This window comes from Talaromyces marneffei, chromosome 1 (assembly GCF_009556855.1).
Source record: "Talaromyces marneffei chromosome 1, complete sequence".
Taxonomy (NCBI): Eukaryota; Fungi; Ascomycota; class Eurotiomycetes; order Eurotiales; family Trichocomaceae; genus Talaromyces; species Talaromyces marneffei.
Window position 1 is genome coordinate 5,301,055 of NC_072348.1, and position 26,526 is coordinate 5,327,580.

Genomic DNA, 26,526 nt, shown 5'->3' on the forward strand with positions numbered 1-26,526 from the left:
AGGCCTAGCGGGCTTGCTAGCAGCACGCTTAGCTGCTTGGTCTGCTTGTTCATTTCCTTCAATTCCATTGTGCCCAGGTACCCACTGTATTGTTACAGGACGACCGCTAAGCCGAAGCCGGGAAGCGGCCATGTGAGCCCTAAGTGCTAGGGACTGTCCAGCCCCAGGCTCCGTCGATTGGAGGCGCTTGATGGCGTTTTAGGCATCTAAAAGGACGTAGATAGGCCCTGGGAGATGCCTCCCCAGTGCCCATTCTAGTGCCGAAGCCACTCCCACAAGCTCCGCGTCAAAAACTTTAAACCCAGAGGAGACTAGTGTTATATCCAAGATACTAGATATTGTACCATGGGTACAATATGTGATGCCCTCCATCAGGAATCCCTCATGTACATAAAGACACTCATTCACCCTCCTAGTTACTCTACTTTACTGTCTTGAATTAACTGTGATAACTTGAGTATACGTTCTTCTATCGAACAGGATATATACTTAGCCACTCGTCATCTTAGACTTAGCTTTCAAGAAGCCTTTTGTACACAGAATATATTAACTTCTTCTGATTTTACTGACATGCCTTAGCCTCCTATAGTTATACTCTTCAGCTGCCTAAGGAACAGCGAAAACATAATAGATTATATTCGATTCAAGCTCTCTTCTCGGAATTGTTTGGCTTTGATATGCGGTGTGCTTCTCAAAGATATAGATAGAATCCAGACAAGATGCCAGGCTAATACCGACCTTTTAAAGGTCCATCCGCTATACCTCCTTGCTTTTATTTACGAGCAACGTTATTCTATATAGGCAGATTAGGCAGCCACTGTCTGGAACTTAGTTATTAAAATAAAAACTACAACAAATATAACCTCTTTAGGTTAGAAAGGATAAGCTAGAACTAATCGTCTCTGCTCCCTTTCTATATCTAGCATCCTACTTAATGAGCTTCATGCCACCTATGTAGAGCTAAGCTACTACGATACAGTTCTGTCATTTAGGCTAAAATGGGGAAAAACATGCTTGGATATTGTTTTTAAGGCGGAGAAAAGGCGATAGGACCTCAGGTTAAGTACTCTATCTATATATTACATCTCTGCTTTAGAAGCATGGGTCAAGTATACCTTGTCTCAATGCGAGTCGCTCTCCAATAGAGTCTCTGAACTAAGAAATAGACTTGTTGGGCAGATTAATATAGTATGTATCACTGTCCCTGCTAACGTCCCCTAAACGCACTTCAAGGACTCACAATTATGTTGCTAGTCTTATACTCTCATTGCCCAGAAAAATAACCTTTATAAACCTCACAGTTGCGCAGTAGCAAGCTAAGGATAGTCAAACTGTGAGAGCTATTATAGTTTTAACATTGATTTGCCTCCCATCTACACTAGTTGCGGTATGGTTTCCTAGAATGTTTTAATCTCTTCCTATTAGTTAGTGGATGACACAAAGGAGTTTTACTTACACAGTGCAGACATTGTAGACAGCAGGCCTGTTTCATCTTGAAGGTAATAGGAACTGGCAGTTGTATCTTGTTATGTCCTTGGCGTTGACCATTATTGTGCTCCTCTGCTGGAGGCTCTATGTGCAGGTGACTAAAGGGCATAACGGAAGCTTGGACACCAATAACTTGTTCGCGCCGTGATGCCATCTTTCATTCATGTTATCAGACACACTGTTTAGTGAATCTGGGAGTGTGACCGGTTTCAATCCCATATTCATGAGGCCACGACGCGCAAATCGAAAGTCCGATTGTAGTTAGAAATGATTTTCTGTCCCTGAATAAATCACATATCCCCCCTCCCCGATCAATGGCGGACTATTGTAGGCAGACGGAAGAACGCATCTGATGAACCGGTAATTCGGCGAGGTTGAGACTGAGCTGTTCGATCACGGAGGTCAACAGTTCACCTCAGGGCGCGTATTCTCGCACCTCCAATTCAGCAAATCAGCCTGTTATCTAACTCAATATAGCCCGTGTTGTTTACCACTCATGGTAGCTCAAAAACCACCTCGCCAAAATGTCCATATAAAACCCCCGCTTTGGAACATAATGTATAGAGCGAGAGCGTGTGAATCGAGTAGAGGCAAAACAGGCCACTACAACTCCGCAATATTATTTAAAGCATGTTCAACCGCGCCTTGTGATGACCTTACTAGTCGAATCCCATCCGGTTTTGAAGGGGGAACAATGCAGGAGTCAAGGCGTTGTTTGTGATTTTACAGGAAATGAAAGCGCAAATGAGTCAAGGCCGTACCAAGCTCCCAGTCACGGTGACCTGCCAAGCCATCAAAAGAAAATGTGATATTAAAAGCATGAATAAGGCTTGGTGTGAGATTTTCATTAGGACAAACGTTTCAAGACGTTGCTGCAGCCAGGAGAGGTGTCTTAGATGCCCTGCTGTCTCATATCATCTACGGTGTCCAGACACAGGAGATATGACACAGTGTGTCCAATGCCTGCCTGTCATGGATCATACCGAGTATCAGATGCTGCGTCCCAGACCACGCGGATCGGGACGCCCGATCCATTAGATTCAATCCGTCTCATAATGGATAAACCATTTATCTCGAGAGTACTGTCTTGAGACAATTCTCAAGTACCACCCTTTACCATAGGAGGATTGTTGTATGAGTTATGTTCCTTGATTATTCCACCCCTAATCAGGAGTGAAAGGTCTCGTTGGAGATTCCCAACGAACGTCGAGTGACTCACACCTTAATCAGCTGGTAGGCTTTCCCACCCCGCAATAGTTGGGCCCTACATCAAGTAGCGAATGGTCGTAGGGCTTGGCAGTTTTCGGCGGGCATTTGGTGAGATTTAGCTCGAAAGATCGCAACTCCATAGGGGTAACTGCTGGAACTAATTCTTGGCAAATCCGTATACAGATTAGTTCCTGGATAACACGGAACAACGCGTAATAACTTCATACATCAAGTATCGATATCAAGGATTTTCTACAGAAATCAACGCCTAGTTGAAATCAACCGTCCTTTGTGCATATCGAGAATATTCTATTAACATCACCTGTCGCTCTCTATGATATCATTTGTATGAGATTTCGTATATAAAAAGGACCAAAATCTCCAAGCAGTAAGGATTGGACGACTTATAAAAGATCATTGAGAAGATCAAGGAGACCAATTTGGCTTCTATATGCTAAGGATCATACTCCGTAGACATCACGACTGCAGTATCATACTATCACACTATCACTTAGCCCTAATGATAACATGTACCCTAGAAGAGCATGAAAGACGCCAGGAGGCGACCGCAATGCCGGCGAAGGATGGTCGAGATTCATGCTTGACTGGCCAGGTCGGTGGATCTCAATCCAACATAGGTAGACACCCGTGGTTTAAGACGCTCAGTGGGTCTACAACCCATCAAAGTTGAGATCAAAGGGTTTAGCGTCCGCATGGGTTTAAAACTACAGTTATGAACCTAGGACTGGGATGATCCTGCTGGGCTCAACCTTGAGGACCAAATCAATGCCTTCTGCCGGTATATACCCTGTATAGATCTGTGCTATTAGATTGATACTCGGCACGGATTGAGCACGACCGTGATGTCCCCTATTAGGTGATATTCCCATAGAGGTTATAAAACTGGGTCGATGTATCTCCCGTGGCTCCGTGGCCTGCCATGGAGCCCAACCAGCTACCTGGCTAACGCTGTGTCTTCCCAGTGGTCATCCATGGATGTCGGGAGTTCAAAAACGCCCCGGCCGCCTGTTCTGTTGGAAATTAGGTACGCTAAGCCTAATTCAGATAGTTGGCGAAGCATTGACTACCCGTGCGCGCTAGCGGCACGGGTAGCGCTCAGCCGCAAATGGAGCGTAATGACTTAGCCGGCCTATATAGTTATACGCTTCCTGGTAAGCTAAATAGAACACCAATGACTAGTTATAGCAATAACCTAATATGTCTGTTCGTTGAGTTTCCCTTGGTGAACAGTTCTTCACGATGAACCATGTTCCAAAGCCTCTATATGCCGTTGATTCATCAATTGATGTACCCTTGTTGGATGTTATTCCTTACGACCTTTTGGAGTTCTCCTCCTTTCCCCATCGACATGGTTTCGCAAAGGACGGCACGATAGACTTTGAAGGTCATACCGAAGAGGACCTGGCCAAGCTCTTGCAGTCCTGGCTATATTTTGGCCTCCTAGGCGAGTTGACCAGAGGGTTAGTGGATATCAGCTTATTCTCCCGCCCTTTCGATGAAGCGGAAACACAAGTAGTCCTAAACTCCCATGCCTTGGAGACTATACTGGACGCAAGACAAGCTTCTCTGGACAGCCTGTCTAAAGACGGTAGAAAGGAAGCTAGTAAGATTGCCCTAGAATGCATCAAAAATGGCTTGCATTGGAGTGAAGTCTTTGACAATCATCCTAAGAGCAACCGGGAGCCAATTCCAACAATCTTGTTATCAGTGAAAGTCTTGATTACTACATTGTTGTATTTGACTTGTAAGGATTGGGAGTCGCTCGAAGGTCGACTGTGTCCACTAGATCCAACTTACCCAGGGAACGATCCCCCTTCACCAGCGGGCAAGCTTTTGATTCGCAAGATGCAAGAAGCGGGCTGGTGTCGATTTCGTCTTGCAGACATCTGTCGGCGTTACAATTACGCGCTCCTCTATCATTTATTACAAACTAAACTACCAGAAGACCCATTGAAAGTCAGCCATGAACAATGCACAGGTAGTGATTGCTGTGCTTATACAGTCAACGAGAAGGAGTACGTTCCTCGACATGTTACAGATGACTGCCGTTGTGGTCATGTGGAAGCTCCCATTGACGAGGTTAGTCGCATTATCAGTAGAGGCAGAGTCCCTCTCGCGTCGGTTCAAAGATCAAATGGACAAGTTTCAATACGCATTACTGAGGCTGTGGGGAGTACGAAATATGTCACGATTTCCCACGTGTGGTCACATGGTCTCGGGAACCCTAAATCCAACGCTCTACCAGCTTGCCAGTTAAAACGGCTTGATAGATACCTTTCAGGTCTTCGTGACTTCGGTCCAAATCTCTTTAACGGATTTTCGTTCTTGGACCCCCTTAAGTTACCCATCGGCCTTTACAAAGCTTGGCGCGCGGAAGATGCTCCGCCACTTTTCTAGCTCGATACTCTTTGCATTCCAGTCAATGATAAAGCTGTGCGGCGTGATGCTATCTGTCTTATGGGGATGATCTACGGAGGTGCAACTCAAGTCGTCGTCCTGGATCTTGCGATACAGCGTATGAACTTTGACAGCGATAATATACCTGCAGTACTTTCTTATTTGCCCAGTTCTGCATGGCTTAGTCGTTGCTGGACCTTGCAAGAAGGATCTTTAGGTTCGCGCTGCTCGGTGCAAACGGCGAAACGGGCGATTAATCCCTTTTCAGCGAAATTTAGAATTGATATTTTTGCCTACGAAAGACAGAGTTGCGGTATGCAGTTGCGCAGAAGAATTCAAACTTCCCTATTAGACCGGTTACGCGAGAGCATACGATCTTTAGATACTCAACCAACTGGTATTATTGCCAGTATGTTCCGTACCGAGTTCATCTCCACAGATCGGGCAAACTTCGCCGAAGTTTGGAATGCCATTAGTACGAGGTCTGCCACAAAACAATACGATAAATTTGCAATATTCGCCAGTCTCCTCCGCTTCAACACACACTTCATAATGGGATTGACATCACACGCTAATCAAATGAGGGCCATGATTTATAGCTTAGACGACGTTCCAGTGTCGATATTTTACAACAAGGGGCCTCGCGAAAGGAGTAATGAAGTCCACAAAGACAGATGGTTACCCACTCTTCCAACTGGAAGCCACCTTACTTTGACACCTACCGTAAAGAATCTTCCCAAGTCTTTCGAAATTTCGTCAGTGCAAACGGAGGATAAACCTGTGGGACCGTTTCTTCTGGAGCTTGAATCGCCCATACCTCCGAACTGTCAATCTCTGATCCTCATTTCCCATAGCTCCAGTCGAAAGCATCACGTAAAAATGCATCGCTCGCCGGACGACAAGCTGGATCCCAGAAGCTACCAAGGAACTTGCTTTCTACTCGAAGGCGATGTTGCTAGTGGTTCAGCAAGAGGCGCTTGTTTTCAGATCACAAAGAAATCCTTTGGGCCTCGCAGCGATGATCCTGTTGGTGTGTATATCGATGCTATCTACGACTGTCCACTTGATTTATCCAGTGCGATCGAAACCCTCGACCATGACACACCAGTGAGAGGAGGCGCTATTCTAGCATCCACATGGTCAATAAATGTTGAACACGGTGCTTATGTCTTAACTCCGTCATTTGAGAAACTGCCAGATGTAAAAATACTAATAGCAGCTAGGGTCCGTTCCCAACCTCGATGGTATTCCCCGTCGCTTCCCTCTGGGTAATACTCTACCCTCTGCTTGGCTATTAGGTGTGATGTTCATGCCGCTTCTTCTCATTGTACCCATCGGGTTTCAAATTGCGATTCTCGTGCAAATAGGTCGAAATCACATAACGAAAATGATAGTTGCGTCAGCAACTCTTTACCTATTTAGCTTCGCATCGGTCCTTTTCCCCAACCCGCTCATGCTCCCATGCAGAATCGCCGCGATAATTACATTTATTCTTGACCAGAACAATCAACAGCGACATCTCTCAGCAATGGACGCAGCTTTTCTGGCGGTGACTTTCTTTGTTTTCCCTGTATTTCCCGTTCTACAATTGGTCCTTGTGGATCTCTGGAATCGGTACACTTATCATATATGGCTGTCCTCATTTCGGAAAGACTTCAAAATCGACTGGAAGTACCGGGTGGTGCATGGGGTTGACGTGCTGAATCGGTTATATCTCTTTTGGATAATCGATGTTTTGGTCAATAAGGCGGATGCTTTGTTGAAGTCCTGGGGGTTCCATTAATGATGATTAGATCTTCGTATTGCCAGATAAATGACTCAAATGAGAAAATTACACTATGCTGAGCCTGTTCTTGTTGTGGTTCTAGACTTATTAGAAGTTGTTATCGGCAATCTTAATCGCTCTTCTTAAGTTCTTCCCTTCGAAACTCCTCTTCAACACCCTCCACCCCCCCTGTTTTTGATTGCGCTTCCTGCGTGCACAATGATCGCGCAGGTAGATTGAGAATGCATTTATTCCGCGAGCTGCTTCAATTAGGCCTCGAGGAAATCGCACTAAGACACTAGTTAAGTAGCACCAAACGATGCCACGCCGTCAACAGACCTTCACTGCTCAGCCAATCACCAAAAGTATTATCTCTTTCCCGCACGACTCTCCCATGACTTGTAGGAACCATCACGACGAACATGGGAAGACAAAATCCTAGTTCCGCCAGCGCTGTAGAATCCAACTGTAACAATTTTCTCCTTTTCGTCTTTATCCTTAGACGAGGTATGTGCCAAGGCACCTCTTTAAGAAGTTAGCTAGTGCATAGCCGTAAGACGGTCAGGCTTCCAACACAACCCTACCGATTTTTAATGCAGCGGCTGGTGCGTATAGTCCGCCGTACTGTTAGGGTTAAGTAGGTACCTAGGAATGGCGTTTTCCCCGCAAATTGTTCCCCAGGTTTTCCTTCGGTCCTTTTATTTTCTACATGACAGCAGATCATCAAAGATGAACCAAATGGGTCCAACATGGAGTCATCAACGACTCCCATCAGCTTAGTGACAAAATCTCACCAATGTCCCATTTGCTTTAAATCCTACAAGCGGCGCGAGCATCTCCAACGGCATCGCAATTCCCATTCCAGTGATCGCCCTCATCGATGCCCGGCCTGTCCGAGTTCCTTCCAGCGCGCTGACGTGCTACGACGGCACCTTCGAACTTGCGAGCGTATATTCTCTGATACTGCCTCTGGGGCAACGAAAAGACGTGCCTGTGATCGCTGCGTGCGTCAAAAGAAGGCGTGTAACAATGCCCGACCGTGCCAGAATTGCTCTAAAAAGGGAGCTGAGTGCGATTATTCTACATTAAAGCCTGAAACGCAAGTGGTTGAGGATGCATCTGCGGCAATAGCCACTCTAGATGGTACATATCTATTAACCACACCAATTGTTGATCTCTGGACTCCTTGTATCGAGGATAACAAGCGCCCGAACAGCGCAGAATTTGACACACTTGCCTGCCCGGATCTCGACCTTCTCCAATGTCCCGATGAGACATGGCAAGATCTGTTTAATATTGGCGGGGAGAATAATGCTGCGACTAGTGCTGACCGACCCTATTTCTTCCATTTCCTCGATACTTTCACTAGTCGGACCGGCTTCGTTTCGTCCTTTGAATGCGGAAACCTGGAGCAGCGACTTGCAGTCCTACACAGCATAGAGGAAAAGGACCGGCTCTCTGATTACTTATCGACCGATATAGTTCATCGCTTCAGAAACCAAGAATCCGACAATTCGTACGGGATCTCATCGCAATGGCTGAACGATCCACTGGCGCTACAGACACACCAGATTCTCCTGTTACTCAAGGAGGTTGTCATCATTAAGCCACGCAATAGCTGTGTGACCATCTCTTGGTCTCGTGACGTTGAGCGACGATGTCTACAGTTCTTCTCTCCATCGAGCCTTCGAAAGTATATTGAGCTCTACTGGTCGATCTGGTCCCCAAACGTAAACTTCCTCCATCGACCAAGCTTCAGTGCGGCAAACTCGAAGCCGATTCTGCTGGCGTCCATGGCCATTATAGGTAGAGCCATTCACCATGAATCAGAATGATGACAGTTGCTGACTTAGACACCAGGAGCATGCGTTTCGCCAAACCAAGAAGATACCGACAACGCGCGAATGTGGTTCAATTGTGTTGAAGAGGCTGCATATGCCGATGATGACTTCAACCGCGATCCAATCGTGCCGTTTCACCCTGCTCGGGATAGACAGAAAACCCAAGCACTCCAGGCTGCCTACATGGTCTGCTTGTATCAAAATTGGGAAGGGACTGATGCAGGTAAGAAGCGCATTCGTCGGCATCGCTTTAGTACTGTACTCTCGGTAAGTCTGCCGGTCCAAAGAATACTGAACATTTAATGACCAGAATTAGATTGTCCGGGATCTTGATATTATGGCTGCGCGACATATTGACTACAACTCGAAACACCGGAACGAGTTTGACTGGAATGAATTTGTTTCCAGAGAAGAGCTAATCAGGTATGATATTAAAAAGTTAATTTAGTAGATATGCGACTAATAGTTAACTGCTAATAGAACTTTCATCTGGGTATTTCTGATGGATACAGCTTTTGTCACATTCAATAACTTGCCGCCAAGGATGGTGGTTAAAGAAATGAAGATGCATGTCGCGGCTCCTGAGTCTTGTTTTCAAGCTTCTACGGCCGATCAGTGTTACGATGCGATACGTACTTGGATGCCTTCCACGAGTATTTGTTGGAAATTTTCCTTTCGCGCGTTGTTTGAGACTCTGTGCATGGATAACCTGACTACGGAGATGCAACAAGCCGTGGCCGCCCTAGGTCCATTGAATCTATTTACGATCATTTCTGGTTGGTGATTCTCGGACTCCTACACTATTCAAAAGCATATTGACACTCTCAGGCATTCATTCCTTGGTATTCCAATATCAGAGCTTCTTTAGCGCGGGTCATCTTCTCCTGCGCACCCACAATGCGCTGCGAAACTTCAAGGACATTTGGCACATCCACGAGAATATAGTAACCGGACGGTTGCCACATACGACGATTGATGAAAGTAACCTAAATGCAGAAAATATGTGGCAGCGAGTGGGATTTTGTCGCCATGCTGGGGATTTCTGGCTCCTAGCCAGTGTCAAAGTCGACCGATTGTCAGCAGCAGAAACAGAGCAGCACCATACAGCCAGAGGGGAAACTATTCTCGAAGACAGTGAGCAGAGTGACCCCATTTTATCTAAATATGATCAAACAAGCATGCGCCAAGTCAATGAACTCATTTCAGAGTTCCAAAGAGTCCACCTTGGTGACATTGCCACCGCTGGGGACTGAAAACGCAGCTACTTTCGTTGAGATGATCGCATTTAACTCGCCTTTTATTATAATTCTACCAGTCAAATAGTTAACCAATTAGTTAGTTAACTTAACTACCGTACTGATTACCGAATCCAAATCTTGGAGTGGGATTGGCTCTCCGGCCTCCCACCACCACCTCCGCCCCGCCCACCTCCTCTTCCGCTCTGGGGTACTCTCCGCCAGGGGTCCGCTCTCAACCCCAGATATGATATGTATAAAATGCACACGATGTATTATAATATTGGGAAGAGTAATTATTTCAATTAAAATCTGACGGCTTCAAACTTAGACATCATGCCACGTCTAGCGCTCCTTGGTGCCGTGGCGGCACTTGCTTTGCTGGTTTTCCGTCTGCTATCCATTGGTCGACGACCCAAGAACTATCCCCCAGGACCTCCGACCTTGCCTCTTCTTGGTAATATTCATCAGGTGAGACGGTCTGTCAACATACATCCTATGATATGCTCATAGCTGGCAGATGCCCACTCGTGATGCCCATCTTCAGTTTCAAAAATGGGCTGAAGAATATGGGCCGATCTACAGTCTTATTCTCGGAACCAAAACCTTGATAGTGCTGTCTAGTGACGAAGCTGTCAAAGATCTTCTAGACAAGCGAAGTGGAATCTACTCGCATAGGCAGGAGATGTACATTGGGCAAACACTATGCAGTGGAGACCTTCGTTTGCTTATGATGGTATGTTTTCATTGATTCCCAACGCTGGGTACGTAATACTAACTTGAGTCAGGGATACGGTCCAACTTGGCGAGGAGTACGTCGCTTTCTATCATTGCCTCTTGCATGATCCTGACACTTTGCAGTTTCGAAAAATGGTTCACGGACTCCTTAACGTTGTTACCTCCAAGTCCTATGTACCGTATCAGATGCTCGAGAACAAGCAGATGATGTATGAGTTTCTGACCGAGCCTGAGCGGTTCCTGTACAGCATTCGTCGCTACTCCAATGCTCTGACCACCACCATGGTCTTTGGATGGCGAACACCGACCTACGAGGACGAGAAAATGAAGCAGCTGTTTGATGGCTTCTCTGAATTCGCTGAAATTAACCAGACAGGAACAGCTGCTCTTATTGACTTCTTTCCCTTGCTGAGAAGGCTTCCAGATTTCATGCTTCCAACGCAAAAGAAGGCTAAGGAACTTCACAAGCGAGAAAAGGCCCTGTATCTTGGCCATTATCTGCGAGCAAAAAAGGATATCCGCGACGGAAAGATCAAGCCCTGTTTCTGCGTGGGTCTGGCTGAGGCTCAAAAGTCAGATGGTTTCAGCGATGATCAGGCTGGATATATTTCGGGAACTCTGCTAGAGGCTGGCTCTGACACCACTTCCAGCACACTATATGCATTTGTTCAAGCGATGCTGCTCTTCCCGGATGTGCAACGCAAGGCCAAGGAGGAAATAGACCGCGTCGTCGGTCCCGATCGCATGCCGACAATGGATGACGAGCAGAACCTGCAGTATGTCCGCGCTTGCATGAAAGAAACCCTGCGTTGGATGCCCACGACTATTCTCGGCGCGGTACCCCACGCCGTCACCCAAGATGACGAGTATATGGGCTATCTCATTCCAAAGGGAGCTGGTGTCATGAACAACGTGTGGGGTATCCACCACGACGAGAACCGCCACCCTCATCCTCGAAGCTTTAACCCTGATCGGTACAAGGACGACCGTCAAAGCCTAGCTGAAGCCGCCGCCAATCCTGATGCATCCAAGCGAGACCAGTTTACTTTCGGCGCCGGTCGCCGGATTTGTCCTGGTATTCACATTGCGGAGCGAAGCCTATTTCTGGCAATTTCTCGTATAATGTGGGCCTTCGACGTTGAGCCAGCGCTGGATAAAAACGGACAGCAGATCTTGCCTGACCCTGATCGATTGACCCAAGGGTTTGTTTGTATGCCAGAGGAATATCCAGCTCGTATTACGCCCCGGTCAAAGGCTAAAGCAGATATGATCGTCAAGGAGTGGAAGACAGCAGAGCGACAGTGCTTAGATCCGGAGACGAAGCAATGGTTGCTCTCGCCCGTGGAATCAGTAGCCTGATGGTGGTCATTGATAACTGATTCTTATGGTACAAGAAGCCCGTTTGCAAAATTTGCTAATGGTATCGATCACTATATATTCGAGAGGTCTGCTAGAACAGTCTCTATTATTATCGTCGGAACAGACAAACTACTGATCTTTGTCTATTTTCATATTCACAATGGTCTTCGAGAGTAGCAAGTATCTACTGTAGGGGCTAAGAAACTGTAAGCCTAATCCGAAGCCCTAACCATGGGATGCAATAGTTACACGTTCGTGATAGACGCACACCACTGCCTGGTCCACCTCTCCATCATCTCACCGTCAATAGCCTCTGCATGTCTCAATTTTCCACTTTTCCGTTCTGCGTTACTCGTCTCCCAAGCAGACTTATGTGTATCATTGCTATATTGCCCCTTGTCAACGGAGCCGAAGAGTCCGTCGAAGAAATCAATGAGCTTCAACGCAGGATTGGCGCGGAGCAATGCCTCTGTTTGCTCATCGGATGATGAGATCGCAACTTTCAGGATCTCCGATGCGCAGTTTTTGAGTTTCTCGATCCATTCCGTTGGGGAAACTATTTGAAAGGTCGTATTTGTTCCTTGCTGTAGGGTGGCTGTGATGGATGGCAATAATGCGTTCCATGACGTTTTCTGGGGGTTCAAAACATTATAAACAGCAAGACCATGTCTGATAGAGTTTGTAGCAGCCTCCAAGCCAATTTCAGCAATTACACCCGCGACAGTATCAATAGGAAGCCAATCGATGGAGGCGATATCTTCACCGTCGACATTATTCTGTAAAGAGCTGGGAAGAACCCCCAAAGCTTTTGAGCCCAACACCAAGGAAGGCACCCAATCAGCCACATTCCAACGACCATCACTTTTAGCAGGGCCAGAAATCTGACCTAGTCGCAAGATTGAGACGTTTCGAAGCTTCAGATTTTCCGCTGCGCGAGCAAGGAGCCTTTCGGCAATGTACTTGCTTTCAGCATAGCCGGCGGGGGCTGCGGCGCTGATGTCAGTAATCACGGATTCAGGAATGACTTTTGGTCGTCCTTGATGTGTGTCATCAAAGTCCATCACGGCACTGATCGATGATAGAAAGACGAAGGCGGCCTGACAGCTGGATCGGACACTTAGAGACGACAAACTCACAACCCCAGCAAGTTGGTCGCTAAAAGATTGAAGAGGAATGTTGAAGTCTACTCTCCATGCATTGTGGATTATAAGGGTGACCTTCTCCCTGATGGTGGTGTAGATATCTTCTGGAAGACCTAGTGTTTTGGAGTCTGAAAGATCTGATTTGAGGAACGTCACTTTCTCTTTTGGAAAAGTTGTGGGTAAGGTAGAATCTAATGATTTGTTTCGTTGCTCTTGCAAATTGTTCGAATCGGATGAACGATTAAGACAATAGATATGCCCGACCCGAGAATCTTCGAGTAAAGCTCTAAGAATGTAGGAGCCGATTGAGCCGGTTGACCCAGTCAAAACGACAGTAGCTTGTTCGCCTGTTTCTGGGGGGGTATTTTCAACTGCTGGCTGAACGGCGTCAATTTCTTTGGTGTATTGGTCCAGAGTTTCTTGCCGGCTACGCAACTGTATTGGCTTCTTAGCCTTGACGGATGACTCGATATCGCTAGCTAGCTCTTGCAGTGCCGTTGTCAAAAGAGCAACTGTTGGGTGAAGGTAAATCGTGCTTGGCTCTATCGACCGTATCGAGGACTTCGCACGAAGAACCCGGACAAGTCTTAGCACTTGAAGAGAGTCCATTCCATGATTGAAAAAGTTGATATCTTTGTCGAATTCTTCCGCCTTCCATTTAGCGACATCAACCACCGAGTTTTGAATAAGATTCTCGATTCGTTCGGTTGTCTCCATCTCTTTTGATTTATTCGCCGCAGGAGTCCACATTGAGTCTACATCGTCATAGACACTGGCAATTTTAGCTGCATACTGTTTCAATATTTCCGCACGTCGAATAGAACCCTTGAGGGTCCTTAGAATTGGCATATCACCGTCTATAAACAGTATATGTGATTGTGATATCTGTGCGTATCCTGGTGAGAGGCTGTTCGCGTACTCAACGTTCGGCCATATGTGTTGAATAAACTGTGATTTTTCTACCGCTGTCAGGGGATGTTTTGATTCCACTGGTTGGATCAACAATCCTGGCTCGAACCTCTGATGTCCAAACATCAACGCCGTAGACACATCCGGGTGTTTACTGATATTACTCTCATACGCAATCGGATTGATCTTCTCACCATGGAGAAAGACAATCACATCGTCTGAGCGGGATGCATGGGTCCAAGTGTTGGCAAGCTCTATATGCGAAGTAAACAAGTCCTTTGTGCGGAAAACTTGTAGGTCAGGGTATATCGTGAACACAGTTTGATAGGGCTCGGTCTCTGGGGAACGCTCCCACACAAGTTCCGCAACACCCCCCGCTGAATCTTCGAATTTAGCGCCTAGAGCAGGATGAATTTGAATATAGTTCCAGTCTCTTCCAAAGTTGTATTCGAGGGGATACATGGTTGGTATCGGTCCTGACTCGGAAGACCCAAGAAGAGAAGTCAACTTAATCTTGGTAGCGATTACGTCTCCGAAAACCTTGGGAAGACTTCCCCCCGAGAATAGGAGCATCTTCAACTGTTGGGAAATTTCGTCCAGTAATTTCTCGTCTTTTGAGATTCCCTCAAGGGTAAGCGGAGCCATAGTTGCCCAGTCTGCCGTAGTGTGTTTGAGGATTTCCAATAGGGCTTCTCCAGTGGGTGGGATTCCTGGTAGAGGCAGAATAACGGTGGTGTTGTTGAAGAAAGGATTAAATACTCCAAAGTGCACACCTGCTGGCTGAATAGATAGTTAGCTTCAAATGCCTTGACAATATCTCTTAAACAGACAACAGATTTTCATCACTTACATGTCCTAGAGGAAGTAGAAGCACGTTCCTGTTATTCCCCGCCAGGGAATTCAGCATCTCAAATCCTTTCGGGGGAGCCAATCCAATATTTTGTGCGGCCCGAGAAATATATTCGTGACTGATGCGCATTGGTTTGGGGAAACCTATTTGGGCCAAAAATGAATTAATTCAAGCTTCTCGTGGTACATATTATCTGGCATGGCCATGTTCTAACCTGTTGATCCAGACGTGTGAACTGCAAAGGCAGTTTGACTTTCCACCCCGCTGAGCTTTTTACTGAAACTGTACTCTGGTTGGGGCTCATTGAGCAACTCATCTAATGGTCTAAGCTCAATCGCTGTCAGTGATTCCCTTTCCGACAAAAGATCGCGAACAGGTGCAAATTGCATGTCTGTTGTCATAAGTACAGAGCAATTGAGGTCGTGCAAAAGCTGCATGTTCGCTGCAACACTGTTCCTTTCAGAGATCAGGAATATCTGGAAAATAATGGATCATTAGCACAGCAAGATTGATTTTCTGTAAAAAGATTTAGGGTTGGCCAATTGAACTTTTGTGGGAAAGAGGTATCTATGTACAGTATTTAGGTGCTTGGGGGTGTGACCCCGACGCCTTTCTGACATGTGGGATGCGCTACCTTCTAGTATAGGCAGGTAAACACATGTAAGCATTTTATATTATCAATGATCCCTCAAACTTATTACTGTTCCATGAGGTGACAAAGGAGACCAACATAGCGTAAGCCCATGGGTCCTTGCTATGCTAGGTTAGGATAGCACTCTGCAAGGACGTAGGCACTACTTCCTCCATTCCATACACACATGGTAGATCTGAGCTGGGGCCAACAAATGGCGCTCGTTCTGCAGTCAGAGTTACTCCGTATCGCATTGTACCCATTTAATTTTCTTCAGACAGGTGTCATTTGAATATAAGAGACTGGAGGCCTCCGGGACTATGGTTGCTTCAGTAAATATACGAATGGACATACATCGTGAATACATAAGAGCAGTACAATTATGACACCCTCGACCGCCACAGAGAATGCAGACAGAGGACCTGCCATTGTGGGAATCCTCTGGACCGAAGCTGCCATTTCACTGATCATTACAGCATTACGGTTCTACGCCCGGGGGATGATTCGCAAAGTCGGCTGGGATGATTGGCTTATGGCCTTAACAACAGTACGTTCACTCCTCTTTGCTAGTGATACTGCTGCTCTGGTTTCTTTGGTCTATTCAACGGCGCAGTTTTTGGTGGACTGACTTAACGAGTCAGGCATTGTTCATCACATGCACAGGTTTGGTCACAGCTCAAACCAGTGTTGGCGGATATCGTCATGAGGAATTTTTGTCTACTAATGACATTGTGTACGCCCTCAAGATAAATTTTATCCTGAGGGGTGTCGATATCTTAGCCTATGCTACGGGAAAGGCTTCTATCGGAGCCCTCATCCTCCGCATCGTCGGTCATCAAAACAAGTGGCAGAGGGCTGTAGTATGGGTAGTCATTGTCTTGACTGCTCTGCTCAATGTCTTGAATACTATTTTCAATTTCGTTCAATGCCAACCAGTAAGCGCAAACTGGGACCGAAGCGGGTCGTTCAAATGCTGGCCAGCGAAGGCACAGCTTGATTTCGCGTATTTTATGTCAGGTACGTGTAGTCATCTGTGAAATTGTTGTTGAGCTTTAATTAATAATGTCTCTCCGAACAGCCGAGAATGTCGTGGCGGACGTAATCCTGGCCGTTATCCCGGCGACCTTCCTATCCAGACTGAAATCTAATATACGAAGACGCATCTCTTTGTCTATTTTGCTGGGACTAGGATCAATGTCTGTTCACTTCTCTCTTAATCTGCCTTGATCGTTCTCTCTCCTGACATTTCTATCACATAGGGCATCCGTTTGTGGCATCGTCAAAATGACCCAACTCAGCTCTCTTAGTGGAGTTAGCACCGACTTTACTTGTACGTGTTTGATGGACACTCTCTTCAGGCTAGAGTACTATCATGGCGCATGATTGACTGACGAGTAAACCAGGGGGTGAATATGGTCTTACTGCGTGGGGAGTCTCGGAAATCTTCGTCATCATCGTGACAGGCTGCATTCCGACCCTCAAACCGGTGTGGGATCGCTGTCTTTCGAGAGGCAAGAATAAGGACAAAAGCTTCCAGTTGTCCGACACAGGAAAGACCAATTACAAGACTGTTGTGCTAGATGGTTACATCAATTTACCCGAGGGTAATCGAACCTCTCAGAAATTGAGGCCCCTCCCAACAAAGGTGACCCCTGCAAGTTCTCCCACACCTTTTGCAGGGGATGTTGGCGATATTGGCGATGATGCACCCCAATCATCTTCATTAGATCAGAGTCCGGTCACTTATGCATACGCAACATGATATGTACCATATATACGGAGTATAGTCTGCTAATTAAACATTGGTTGTGGTTCTCAACTTGGTAACTGTCGGGTCACTTGAAATCAAAGATACAGTGGATACTTCTAAAGACAACAGTCACTTGGGCTGAATAGGTACAGGAGACACCTCTTAGCACGCTCAGGATCTCCACGACTGATAGATGAAGTTGAATTGACTCCTGTGTTTTATTCCTCCGCGACCAATGCGAGTGGACACCCGAACCATGCTACTGAGAGGCATCCAAGCGTCATATAGAGTCCTCACTAGTTACTAGTTACGTAGTACTAGTATCGCCCAGCCAGTTATATGGAATTTCGTTTGTACAGGTCAAGTTACATTAATGGTGCCCCTGCCTATTGCATGCATGCCTACGATGTCATTAGTCTCCGGGTGGCAGCTCGGCCCTGCATATCCAACAAATATCGAAACCCTGTCCAGCAATGAAGATCTCTACTTACATGGGTAAAAGCTAAGTACTAGTACTACTGTATGTGCACCACCACCAAACTTTGTTCGTTACAAGTGACCAACCAATCTAATTCTATAGACCACCTCGTCGGTAGACATACTCGGCCAAAAAGCCACCAACTAAGCTGCAGCCCACTAGGCGGGCTCCAGGCCCAAACCACCATGCACAACTGGCTGGTTGTTGTAGATCGACGGTCAGCAGCATCGCCCCCAAAGAGAGCGCAGTGCCGGCGCAACACAGAGTGTAGTATAGGAACGAAAAATCGCACTCTGCACCGATGAACACAAGCAACGCAACTTGGATTATGGCCAAGACAGCTAGCCACAATTTTGTTTGATTGCCGAGAAACACTGCTAGTGACTTCACTCCAGCCTTAGCGTCATCGCTCATGTCCTGGTGGGCATAGATAGTGTCGCTGATAATCGTCCAAAATGTGCTGACCCAGTATAGGGCGAAGACGGCACGGGAAGAACGATCGCCAGCGTCAGTGGGTCTGTCCAGTATCACGCAGCACATGAAAATAGGAATGGCGAATGCTAATCCGAGTATCACTTGCGGGAAATGTGTGATACGTTTGCCGAGAGGGTACGCGCTGAGAGCCAATGTTGTTACCGCCGCGAATGGGTAGGAGCTAGTAGGTAGTGGAAGCGTAAGCAAAGTCAACACGAACAACTGAGCAATCGTGAATACTGTGGCTTGTGTCGTGGAGATTTCCCGTCGTGCAAGTGGCCGAAATCGAGTGCGAGCAACCTGTCGGTCAAAGTCTTGGTCGCAAATGTCGTTCACAGTGCAGACACTACCGCGGAGGACAAGAACCCAGAGCCCTAAGTAGGCGGCAAGGACCAGTAACTCAGATGGAGACAACGAATCAGAGACCCCGCAGGCTGCAAAGCTTAGCCCGATGAGATAATGCCAATAAAAGGCGTAGTAGCCCTGAGGTCGGTCCAACCGCATCAATTCCATGAAAGGCACCCATGACGAAGGCAGTAGACTCAAAAGACCGTTCTTGGGTTGAGAGTACCTTGTGGCTGAAGAAGAAGGCTGAACTGTCATCTTGGGATGACTGATGTATATTCTTTCCTTATAGATGGTCCTGTTGCGAAGGAAGAAGATGACGGACTGGATTGTTCTTTGATTTGATAATATTATGTAGAATGTTGCAGGCTATCTCTCACTGACTTCCAATTTCTTCCGAAGAAACGAGAAGAACTTGGCAATATAACCTCAGCACTAACAGGAGGGGGTTTATCTGACTTAAATGTAAGCAGGATCGTGAAGACCAACTCGCTTGTCGCCTATCAAGGCATCAGGATCTTCTTTTTGAGAAGTGTGCATAGGCAGTATAACGCTATGCATTGACTAAGCCAAATATCTACTAGTATGGCGAGACGGTTGTTCTATCTATCTATTCATCATCATCCTCAGCGTAGCGCTGAAGTCACTTTAGATCACGAAGTTGCATAACCTTACCCGGCTAACAAAATGTGATCCGAAGGCTTTGGGCAGTGGATCTGGCGCGAGATCGTCAGTCTTATTAATGTACAGTCATATAAATGCTAAAAAAGAAAGTCCTAAAGAAGGGTTTCATCAGAGTAGCTTTGCCTATAGCCGCCAACATTCAACATAATCGAGTTGGCTCCCAAACTGTGGCACAGTTGACCATATTTTGTTGACCAAGAAGTTCCCTCTGCCCTTTGTGACAGCTCTGTCTTCTGTACGTAGTTAGGTCGGTTGAGGGAAAGGATATAATCTTGCAGCAATTCCGCTTCCTGGAGAATATATCCTTCTCTAGCACACACACATTTAGTCGGTTGGTGAGCACACTAGTTGACAAAGAGGCTTCTTGCTCCCAGGTCTTGAGATATTTCAAGATGGAACTCTATCTTATTACTATCGTGATATTATTGTTCGGTTCTATACTCGAGTGGCTGAAACCTATCGACAAACAATGGCATCTCTTTCAAAGAAGACGATGGAGACTACCTCCTGGTCCACGCGGGCTTCCTATTATTGGAAACATGTCACAGCTCTTTCGCGCAAGGGATAGTGGGCAGCTTGCTCCATACGTATGTTCATTCTTTCTATGTTGCTACTTTCTTACAGGTTTCTATAGTTGCTAATCACTTAGAGATTTACTAGCTACTTTCATTACGATCCTATGGGGACATGACCACTCTGCACATGGGCTCTCAGCTATGGGTTGTGCTAAACAGTCAGAAAGCCATTGGTGATATCCAAGTCAAGCGCTCTAAAGCAACGGGCGAGAGACCAGACATGCCCATTGCATCTGGTCTTGTAAGCAAGGGAAAACGTGCTGTGCTACGGAAGAGTACGCCTGCTTGGAACGAGGGCAGACGGTTGATGCATCACCTCCTCAGCGGAACAGCATTGCGCAAATACGCCGAGTTGGAAGAGCAAGAAAGTTGTCAAATGCTCCTTCACTATCTGTATCAACCAGAAACATGGTACTCGCACCATTTCAAGTTTTCCACGGCAATTATGCATCGAATTGTCATGGGGGAGCGATTGAACAAGACTCAGGCGCAATTAGACGAATATCAACGCATCACTAATGAATTCCTTTTCAGTCTGTTCCGGAGTCCATTAGATTTCTTCCCAAAATTGGCTAATACGGTCTTCATACCTCGCGCTTTTCAATTTTGGCTCCGGTTTTGGGAAGAAATGGGAGACTCGCACACAAAAGTTTTCGAAGCATGGTGGAAACCGGTCCAGAAGGCCGTTGCCGATGGCACTGCTCATGCGTCTTTTGTCCGAGATGTGCTTCTAGGACCAGCCACAGGGTATAAAGGAACTGACGAAGATGCTATGTATCTGGCAACATCAGTAATGGCTGCCGGCGGCGATAACACGAGAATGACGTTGAATGTGTTTATCATGGCGGCTATCTGCCACCCAGAAATTGTGCTCCGAGCGCGTAGCGAGCTGTACTCCATTTGTAGCAGCAGCACAATGAGGTTACCCCTGGTAGCTGACATGGAATCGATGCCATATCTGGCTGCTTTAGTCAAAGAGACCTTGCGCTGGAGACCGACAGTACCACTAGTGCCACCTCACGAGCTGACAGAGGAGCAGCTTGAATACGCGGGTTATATCTTCCCGAAGGGCACTAACTTTCTTATCAACACCGTTGCCGTTTCACGAGAGTGCAAAGATCCAGAGCATTTCATGCCAGAGAGATGGATGGACGAGTCGAGAAATGAACTGAACATCCTCCATGGTTTCTGGGGGTTTGGTGCTGGCCGTCGAATCTGCGTGGGTTACAAGATAGCGCAGCAGATTCTCTTCTTGTCAATTTCTCAATTAATATTTTGCTTTGATTTTGTGCCGGTAAGTGTTGTTTCTCTTTGTGATTTTCATCTCTTGCTGACAATAACCAGAATGGACCATATGATAGCAGAAAGTTGAATCCGTGGAGCGTGACAGAACCTTTCCCAGTAAAAGTGACTTTGAGAAGCAATTTACATGGAGAGTTGATTACAAGAACGGCATCCTCATACGGTATGGAGTAGCTTGTTTACAAGTGTACGGATTCAAAGGTCTGGGGCTACTGTCCCGGCACATGTTCCTGGTTGTCACATAGCATCTCCACCACAGCAACTGCCACGAGAAATTACTACAGGCAATATATATATCCACCTCTCCAGATAAATGATAATCATATTTGGATAAAGTTTCATTTTATTATATCTCTGTTTCCTTCCGCTAGGCTCTAAACATATACCTTGGTATATATCTATGGTCTCGTGCCCAATCAAGAACTCCCTTTGTGCTTTCCGTATTTGGCAATTAGGGCAAACGAGAAGCAGGTGACCTGGGCACGTGAATAGAGCTCCTGCTCTTCCTATTTATATAGGTGTGTTTTATCCCTTCTATTTCTCCTCCCTGTATTCAACGTCTCATCATGCAATGAGATACAGCGTGCCCACTTCATATGATGTAGTCTCAAACCTGCCTGATAAGTAAATATTTCAAGGTTATGGGCCTAGAAATGATGGGGGTGTATTTAGTTCCTGACGCGACACCTACTGAAAAATGAATGGTAATTCGTTTCATTCTAACAACTATCTATGTTTATCTACCAAGGCACCATATCGCTTCATAAATCGTCAAATACATGCAAGACATGCCGTTCGCCAACCATACTTCAATTGACAACCATAATGATACATCAACCTCACGGCCGTAACTAGCCCGTGTCTTCTTCTCTCTGGTCCACAAATCACTCGCCAAATATACTACCTAGGTAGAATCAATATTGGATAGAAACTAACATAACCCAATTATTCTAAGCCATCTCACTCATGCATAGAACCCTAATCTTCTATTCCATATACGCTCAAGTCCGAACCCATTTCCGGCAGTGCATATACTGCGTTGCGTTTACCTTCAAAAGCTTGTAGATTTTTCTCGCCTTTGAATTCAAGCCCTATTTTTTCCAAGACGCGACGACTGGGCTTGTTATCCGGGTCACAGAAGCCGAAAACCCCTTTCACGCCAAACTCGCGACGGGCATAGTCGATCAATGCAATGGCAGCCTCAGGCGCATAGCCTTTCCCCCATTCCTGTGGCACAAATGAGTAGCCGATATCAGGGCATGGGTAGCCATGTGGCGGGTCTCTCAAAATCAACGAGACCACTCCAATCAGTTTACTTTCGGCAAGCGACGCTTGAGGATGCGGTTTCAGTGAGACTAGAAAGCGACCATATCCAGTCCGGTTGTAGTCTGCTTGCACTTCATTCCTGATGAATGCGTCTGCCGTTTCTAGAGAGTCAATCCCTCTCTTGCCGATATATTTTGTGATTTCATCAATACTCCAGAGGTGCAATGTAAAAGCGGTGTGTTCGGGGTTTCCAGGCTGGAAGTATGAGATGTGTAGGTGTTCTGTTGGGATACTGAACGATGGCGGTGGTGAGAAATCAATTGTCATGATGGATGAACTCAGTTGGCTTTCAGGCAAACCAGAGTTGTCCAGGTGGTTGCCGATTGAATTATTTTTCTTGCCTCAACCTGGAACTAAAGACCTCAAAAGCCTACGGTATATTGTGTGATTCTCGTGGGATGTCGTCTGAGATCGAAGAAAAACCAACTGATCTGTTTCCAATTATACGTATGTACACGCATTAGAAAGTAAGTTCAGAAGAAATAAACATTAACATTCTCGACATAGAAGAAATTTTTGAGATGGTGAGTCAGTCTCGGCATGACTCAAGAACCGACCGATTCTCGGGTTCCGATTAGGGTTAGGCACCACGGGTTGCCCTAGGTATAGCACTGGTGTAGGGTTGGTCTTCGGGGTAAGCCCTAAGAAGCTCTCAGAGCGACACTGTCGACTGTTTATCCAATCGGACTTTTGGTATTGTTCCGCGTTCTTATAAGGTGGAATCTCAACTGTAAGGGCCAGACATTGCAGACCTAGTGATATCTGTAGCCAGGTCTACTCTGCCGTAGCAGTTCAATTTGACTACTGCGCTAGTTAGTTAACTCCATTGTAAAAAAGCTACCTCCCTGACCCACAGCGTAAGGTGGATCGACTGCCCTCAAGATTGAATCCTCTCTTCTTATTGCACATCTATTTTGGCAGTTGGATTTGAGGCTGACATAGTGCCGCGTTTTTACTCAAAACAGTAATCGCCCAGCAATATTGTTGCGAAATATTGCACAATGCGATGTCACCTAATCATGTCTGCGAGAGGAACGTTTCCTTCCACGAGATAATCCAAATTACTTTATAGGTAGTCCGAGACACCAATAGCTTGTGACACCGTGATGTTGCACTCTGGCGGGCAGAAGGATTTGTGAAGGATCAAATGATCACCCAGGGACCGGAGATCTAAGCCTCTTACGGTTCCTTCGACAAGGGTCCAAGAAACATAAGTAGAGGGATATCAGCAGTGCATTTGAGCACACTCTGGATAAATTTCAATGTTTCTACGATCACTATTGATGAGAAACATCTGAGAGAGTCTTTGAGATCAAATTCAATCTCATAGACCGCCGGACAAAATCTATCGAGATGTTCGGGTCGAAAAGCCTCATCGCGGGGTTGCTTCTACTGCCCCTCCAGACTCTAGCACAGCTACACACATCCTCACGATGGATTTTGGATGCAAACAACAACCGTGTCAAGTTACGCTGCATTAACTGGGCTGGTCATATTGACCTCGGAATTCCGGAAGGCCTGAGTAAACAGCCTATTGATACAATTACCAGCTGGATTGCCGACAATGGCTTCAATTGTGTTCGCCTTACGTATTCCATCGACATGGCTTTGAACCCGACACAAAGCGTTTCAAACTCATTCACTGCGGCTGGCACAGCATGGAATGTCGAGTCCCAAATGGCCGATGCATACAATGCAGCAGTCGCGCGGAATCCTTTCCTTGCCCAGGCATCTACATTAGACGTCTTTGCTCATGTTATCGATAGCCTTGACAGTAAAGGCGTTATGACAATTCTGGACAATCATGTTTCCAAAGCGAGTTGGTGCTGCAATCTTACCGATGGAAACGGCTGGTGGGACACTGCAACTGGATACATCGCGTCGAATAGTCGATACTTCAATACCACCGAATGGCTCTCAGGCCTCGACGCTATGGCAACGTTTGCACTGGATCATCCGGGTGTTGTGGGAATGTCACTTCGAAACGAGCTTCGACCGTTCCCTATTCTCCAGGACCTCACACATAGCGATTGGTATAATTATGTGACTCAGGGAGCACGCACAGTGCACAAAGCCAATCCGAATGTCCTTGTTATTATTGGCGGGTCGCAGTCTGCTACCGACCTCTCCTTCATCAAGACCTCGAATCTCGACTTCTCTCATTGGGCGGGCAAGCATGTGTGGGAATTCCACGCCTATTCTTTCACAGTCACGTTCCCTGGTAACACCGACTGCACGGTAGCCGATGCGGAGTACGGCTTTTTCGACGGGTTTCTACTGACTCAGAACGAGTCATATACAGCACCCTTAATCCTGTCCGAGTTTGGTGTTGGTCAGAGTGGTGGTCCAAACTCCGGTCTATCTGACAAGGACTACGACTACTTGCAATGCTTGGTAAAATATATGGAATCGAACGATGCGGAATGGGCCGTATGGGCTGTTCAAGGAAGCTATTACATCCGTGACGGTACTGTCGATTATGATGAAGCGTGGGGATTGCTCAATCATGACTGGTCTGGTTCGAGGAATGGTAATTTCTTGGGGATGCTGGGTCAAATGTGGAATGTGACACAGGGGCCCTAGTCAGATTGAAACTTGCGCGCGAAATTGTTGTATATAAAACCATTTTCGTCAGATGATAATCCAAACTTAGGTAACAAAGTCTGATTAATTGACCAATCTAGCTTGTTGAAACTAGGTTACCTTCTGCATGACTCATAAGATCCTCTGGTTTACCATGCCAATATCATTCGGATGACTATCGCAGTTTCTACCCGTCTATGTACACTGGTAAAGCACAAAAAAGAAAAAGGAAGGAAAAAGGAGGAAGCATGATAGAGAAGCCAGAATCTCGACAGACAGCACTATGCGCTACAACTCAGGAAGATAGGATCAGCCTTCAACCAAGGTCGACCCAGTGATACGGGAACTTTTCTCAGAACGGGTTGCGTCTGTTTTCTTCCCATCTCCTATCTTTTTTAAATTTAGAGAGACTGATGGAACCAGGAATATAAAGGGTATGGCCGAGGAGAATTCAACTTTGTACCGATATTAGGGAATGTACTCGAAACCCATTCGAACGTGACTTCATCTCCTCAGTTCGGCTAAAATCAATTACATGTGCTCTTCCTATGGAACATACATCTGTTCAATACCCCCAATGAGCCCAATCATATTACCGTGGATGTAGCATAACAGATACTTTGTATCTTAGTGGACATGTCTGTTGTTTGGGATTTCGTGCCATAGCCTAATGCTTTATTCGATTTTCTATTACGGTCTCCGGGCAGCGGGCATCCTCTCCCTGGCTTTGCTCAATGAGAACGCTGCTCCAACCGCACCCCGCGTTACACACGACCTACCCAGGACACTTCCACACCTGACAATCCGCGCCGCAGAGGTTCAAGCCGAGTCGATGATCCGACCACGAGACCCAAAATTTTGAATTTATATCCAAGGCGATGCAGACAATTCAATGCTTTTTAGATTCAGATATGCAAGCCGCGCCGGTGATAACGTCTCACGATCCAGTGGACCCCGACTAGTGAGAGAATTCATATCAGCAGCCGCTATTAGATACCTATTAAAATTGGGATTTGGCAAGCCTTGCGGAGCGTCCACTGTTAAGTTTTTAACTCGGATCTTATGGGTCAAGATTAATTAGCTATCAAGAGTGTCAGTTATAGTGAATGCAGCGCAATCATGCGCCGAATCCTGCCTTTGTGCATATGCAGGGTCTTCAGCGTGGACTAGTTTACCGTGTCTTCCGGTGGTTATAAGATCCCCATGGATAATCCCCCCGCCGTTGATGAATGTCAGTGTTTATTACCGGTATGTGGGATGCCCTTAATGCACAAGCCCTGAGTGACACAGAAACTCCTGCGGAGCTCAACAGTATGATGAGGAGGTGATTGCTGTGGGATAGAACTTCATCACCTACATCGAAAGCACTACTTCGGATCACGCTCCGTTCGTTACCAGAGTACGAGTCAGATTTGGAATATGGC

General features: G+C 46.4%; 9 protein-coding genes across 9 annotated transcripts; 6 read left to right on the forward strand and 3 right to left on the reverse strand.

The window, feature by feature from the left end:
• Positions 1-3,957: 3,957 nt before the first annotated feature.
• On the forward strand, positions 3,958-6,898 carry EYB26_001947 (uncharacterized protein; the record flags this gene model as incomplete). Its single annotated transcript, XM_054261255.1, has 3 exons — positions 3,958-4,797; positions 5,116-6,274; positions 6,339-6,898. The coding sequence occupies 3 exons, from the start codon at positions 3,958-3,960 to the stop codon at positions 6,896-6,898; spliced, it is 2,559 nt and encodes an 852-aa protein (XP_054117230.1).
• A 731-nt stretch (positions 6,899-7,629) lies between these two features.
• On the forward strand, positions 7,630-9,974 carry EYB26_001948 (uncharacterized protein; the record flags this gene model as incomplete). Its single annotated transcript, XM_054261256.1, has 5 exons — positions 7,630-8,686; positions 8,741-8,988; positions 9,038-9,144; positions 9,202-9,497; positions 9,550-9,974. 5 exons carry the CDS (start codon positions 7,630-7,632, stop codon positions 9,972-9,974), a joined length of 2,133 nt encoding a protein of 710 aa, XP_054117231.1.
• Positions 9,975-10,292: 318 nt separating this feature from the next.
• On the forward strand, positions 10,293-12,053 carry EYB26_001949 (uncharacterized protein; the record flags this gene model as incomplete). The annotated part of the gene is made up of 4 exons (XM_054261257.1): positions 10,293-10,427; positions 10,477-10,692; positions 10,745-10,768; positions 10,818-12,053. The coding sequence occupies 4 exons, from the start codon at positions 10,293-10,295 to the stop codon at positions 12,051-12,053; spliced, it is 1,611 nt and encodes a 536-aa protein (XP_054117232.1).
• A 245-nt stretch (positions 12,054-12,298) lies between these two features.
• Positions 12,299-15,391, reverse strand: EYB26_001950 (uncharacterized protein; the record flags this gene model as incomplete). The annotated part of the gene is made up of 3 exons (XM_054261258.1): positions 12,299-14,884; positions 14,955-15,097; positions 15,169-15,391. 3 exons carry the CDS (start codon positions 15,389-15,391, stop codon positions 12,299-12,301), a joined length of 2,952 nt encoding a protein of 983 aa, XP_054117233.1.
• A 576-nt stretch (positions 15,392-15,967) lies between these two features.
• On the forward strand, positions 15,968-17,347 carry EYB26_001951 (uncharacterized protein; the record flags this gene model as incomplete). The annotated part of the gene is made up of 5 exons (XM_054261259.1): positions 15,968-16,132; positions 16,227-16,602; positions 16,664-16,781; positions 16,845-16,915; positions 16,989-17,347. The coding sequence occupies 5 exons, from the start codon at positions 15,968-15,970 to the stop codon at positions 17,345-17,347; spliced, it is 1,089 nt and encodes a 362-aa protein (XP_054117234.1).
• A 562-nt stretch (positions 17,348-17,909) lies between these two features.
• On the reverse strand, positions 17,910-18,890 carry EYB26_001952 (uncharacterized protein; the record flags this gene model as incomplete). The annotated part of the gene is made up of 1 exon (XM_054261260.1): positions 17,910-18,890. One exon carries the CDS (start codon positions 18,888-18,890, stop codon positions 17,910-17,912), a length of 981 nt encoding a protein of 326 aa, XP_054117235.1.
• Positions 18,891-19,708: 818 nt separating this feature from the next.
• Positions 19,709-21,367, forward strand: EYB26_001953 (uncharacterized protein; the record flags this gene model as incomplete). Its single annotated transcript, XM_054261261.1, has 3 exons — positions 19,709-19,903; positions 19,977-21,185; positions 21,236-21,367. The coding sequence occupies 3 exons, from the start codon at positions 19,709-19,711 to the stop codon at positions 21,365-21,367; spliced, it is 1,536 nt and encodes a 511-aa protein (XP_054117236.1).
• Positions 21,368-22,171: 804 nt separating this feature from the next.
• On the reverse strand, positions 22,172-22,786 carry EYB26_001954 (uncharacterized protein; the record flags this gene model as incomplete). The annotated part of the gene is made up of 1 exon (XM_054261262.1): positions 22,172-22,786. The coding sequence occupies one exon, from the start codon at positions 22,784-22,786 to the stop codon at positions 22,172-22,174; it is 615 nt and encodes a 204-aa protein (XP_054117237.1).
• Positions 22,787-23,872: 1,086 nt separating this feature from the next.
• EYB26_001955 (uncharacterized protein) lies at positions 23,873-25,102 on the forward strand (the record flags this gene model as incomplete). The annotated part of the gene is made up of 1 exon (XM_054261263.1): positions 23,873-25,102. One exon carries the CDS (start codon positions 23,873-23,875, stop codon positions 25,100-25,102), a length of 1,230 nt encoding a protein of 409 aa, XP_054117238.1.
• Positions 25,103-26,526: the final 1,424 nt, after the last annotated feature.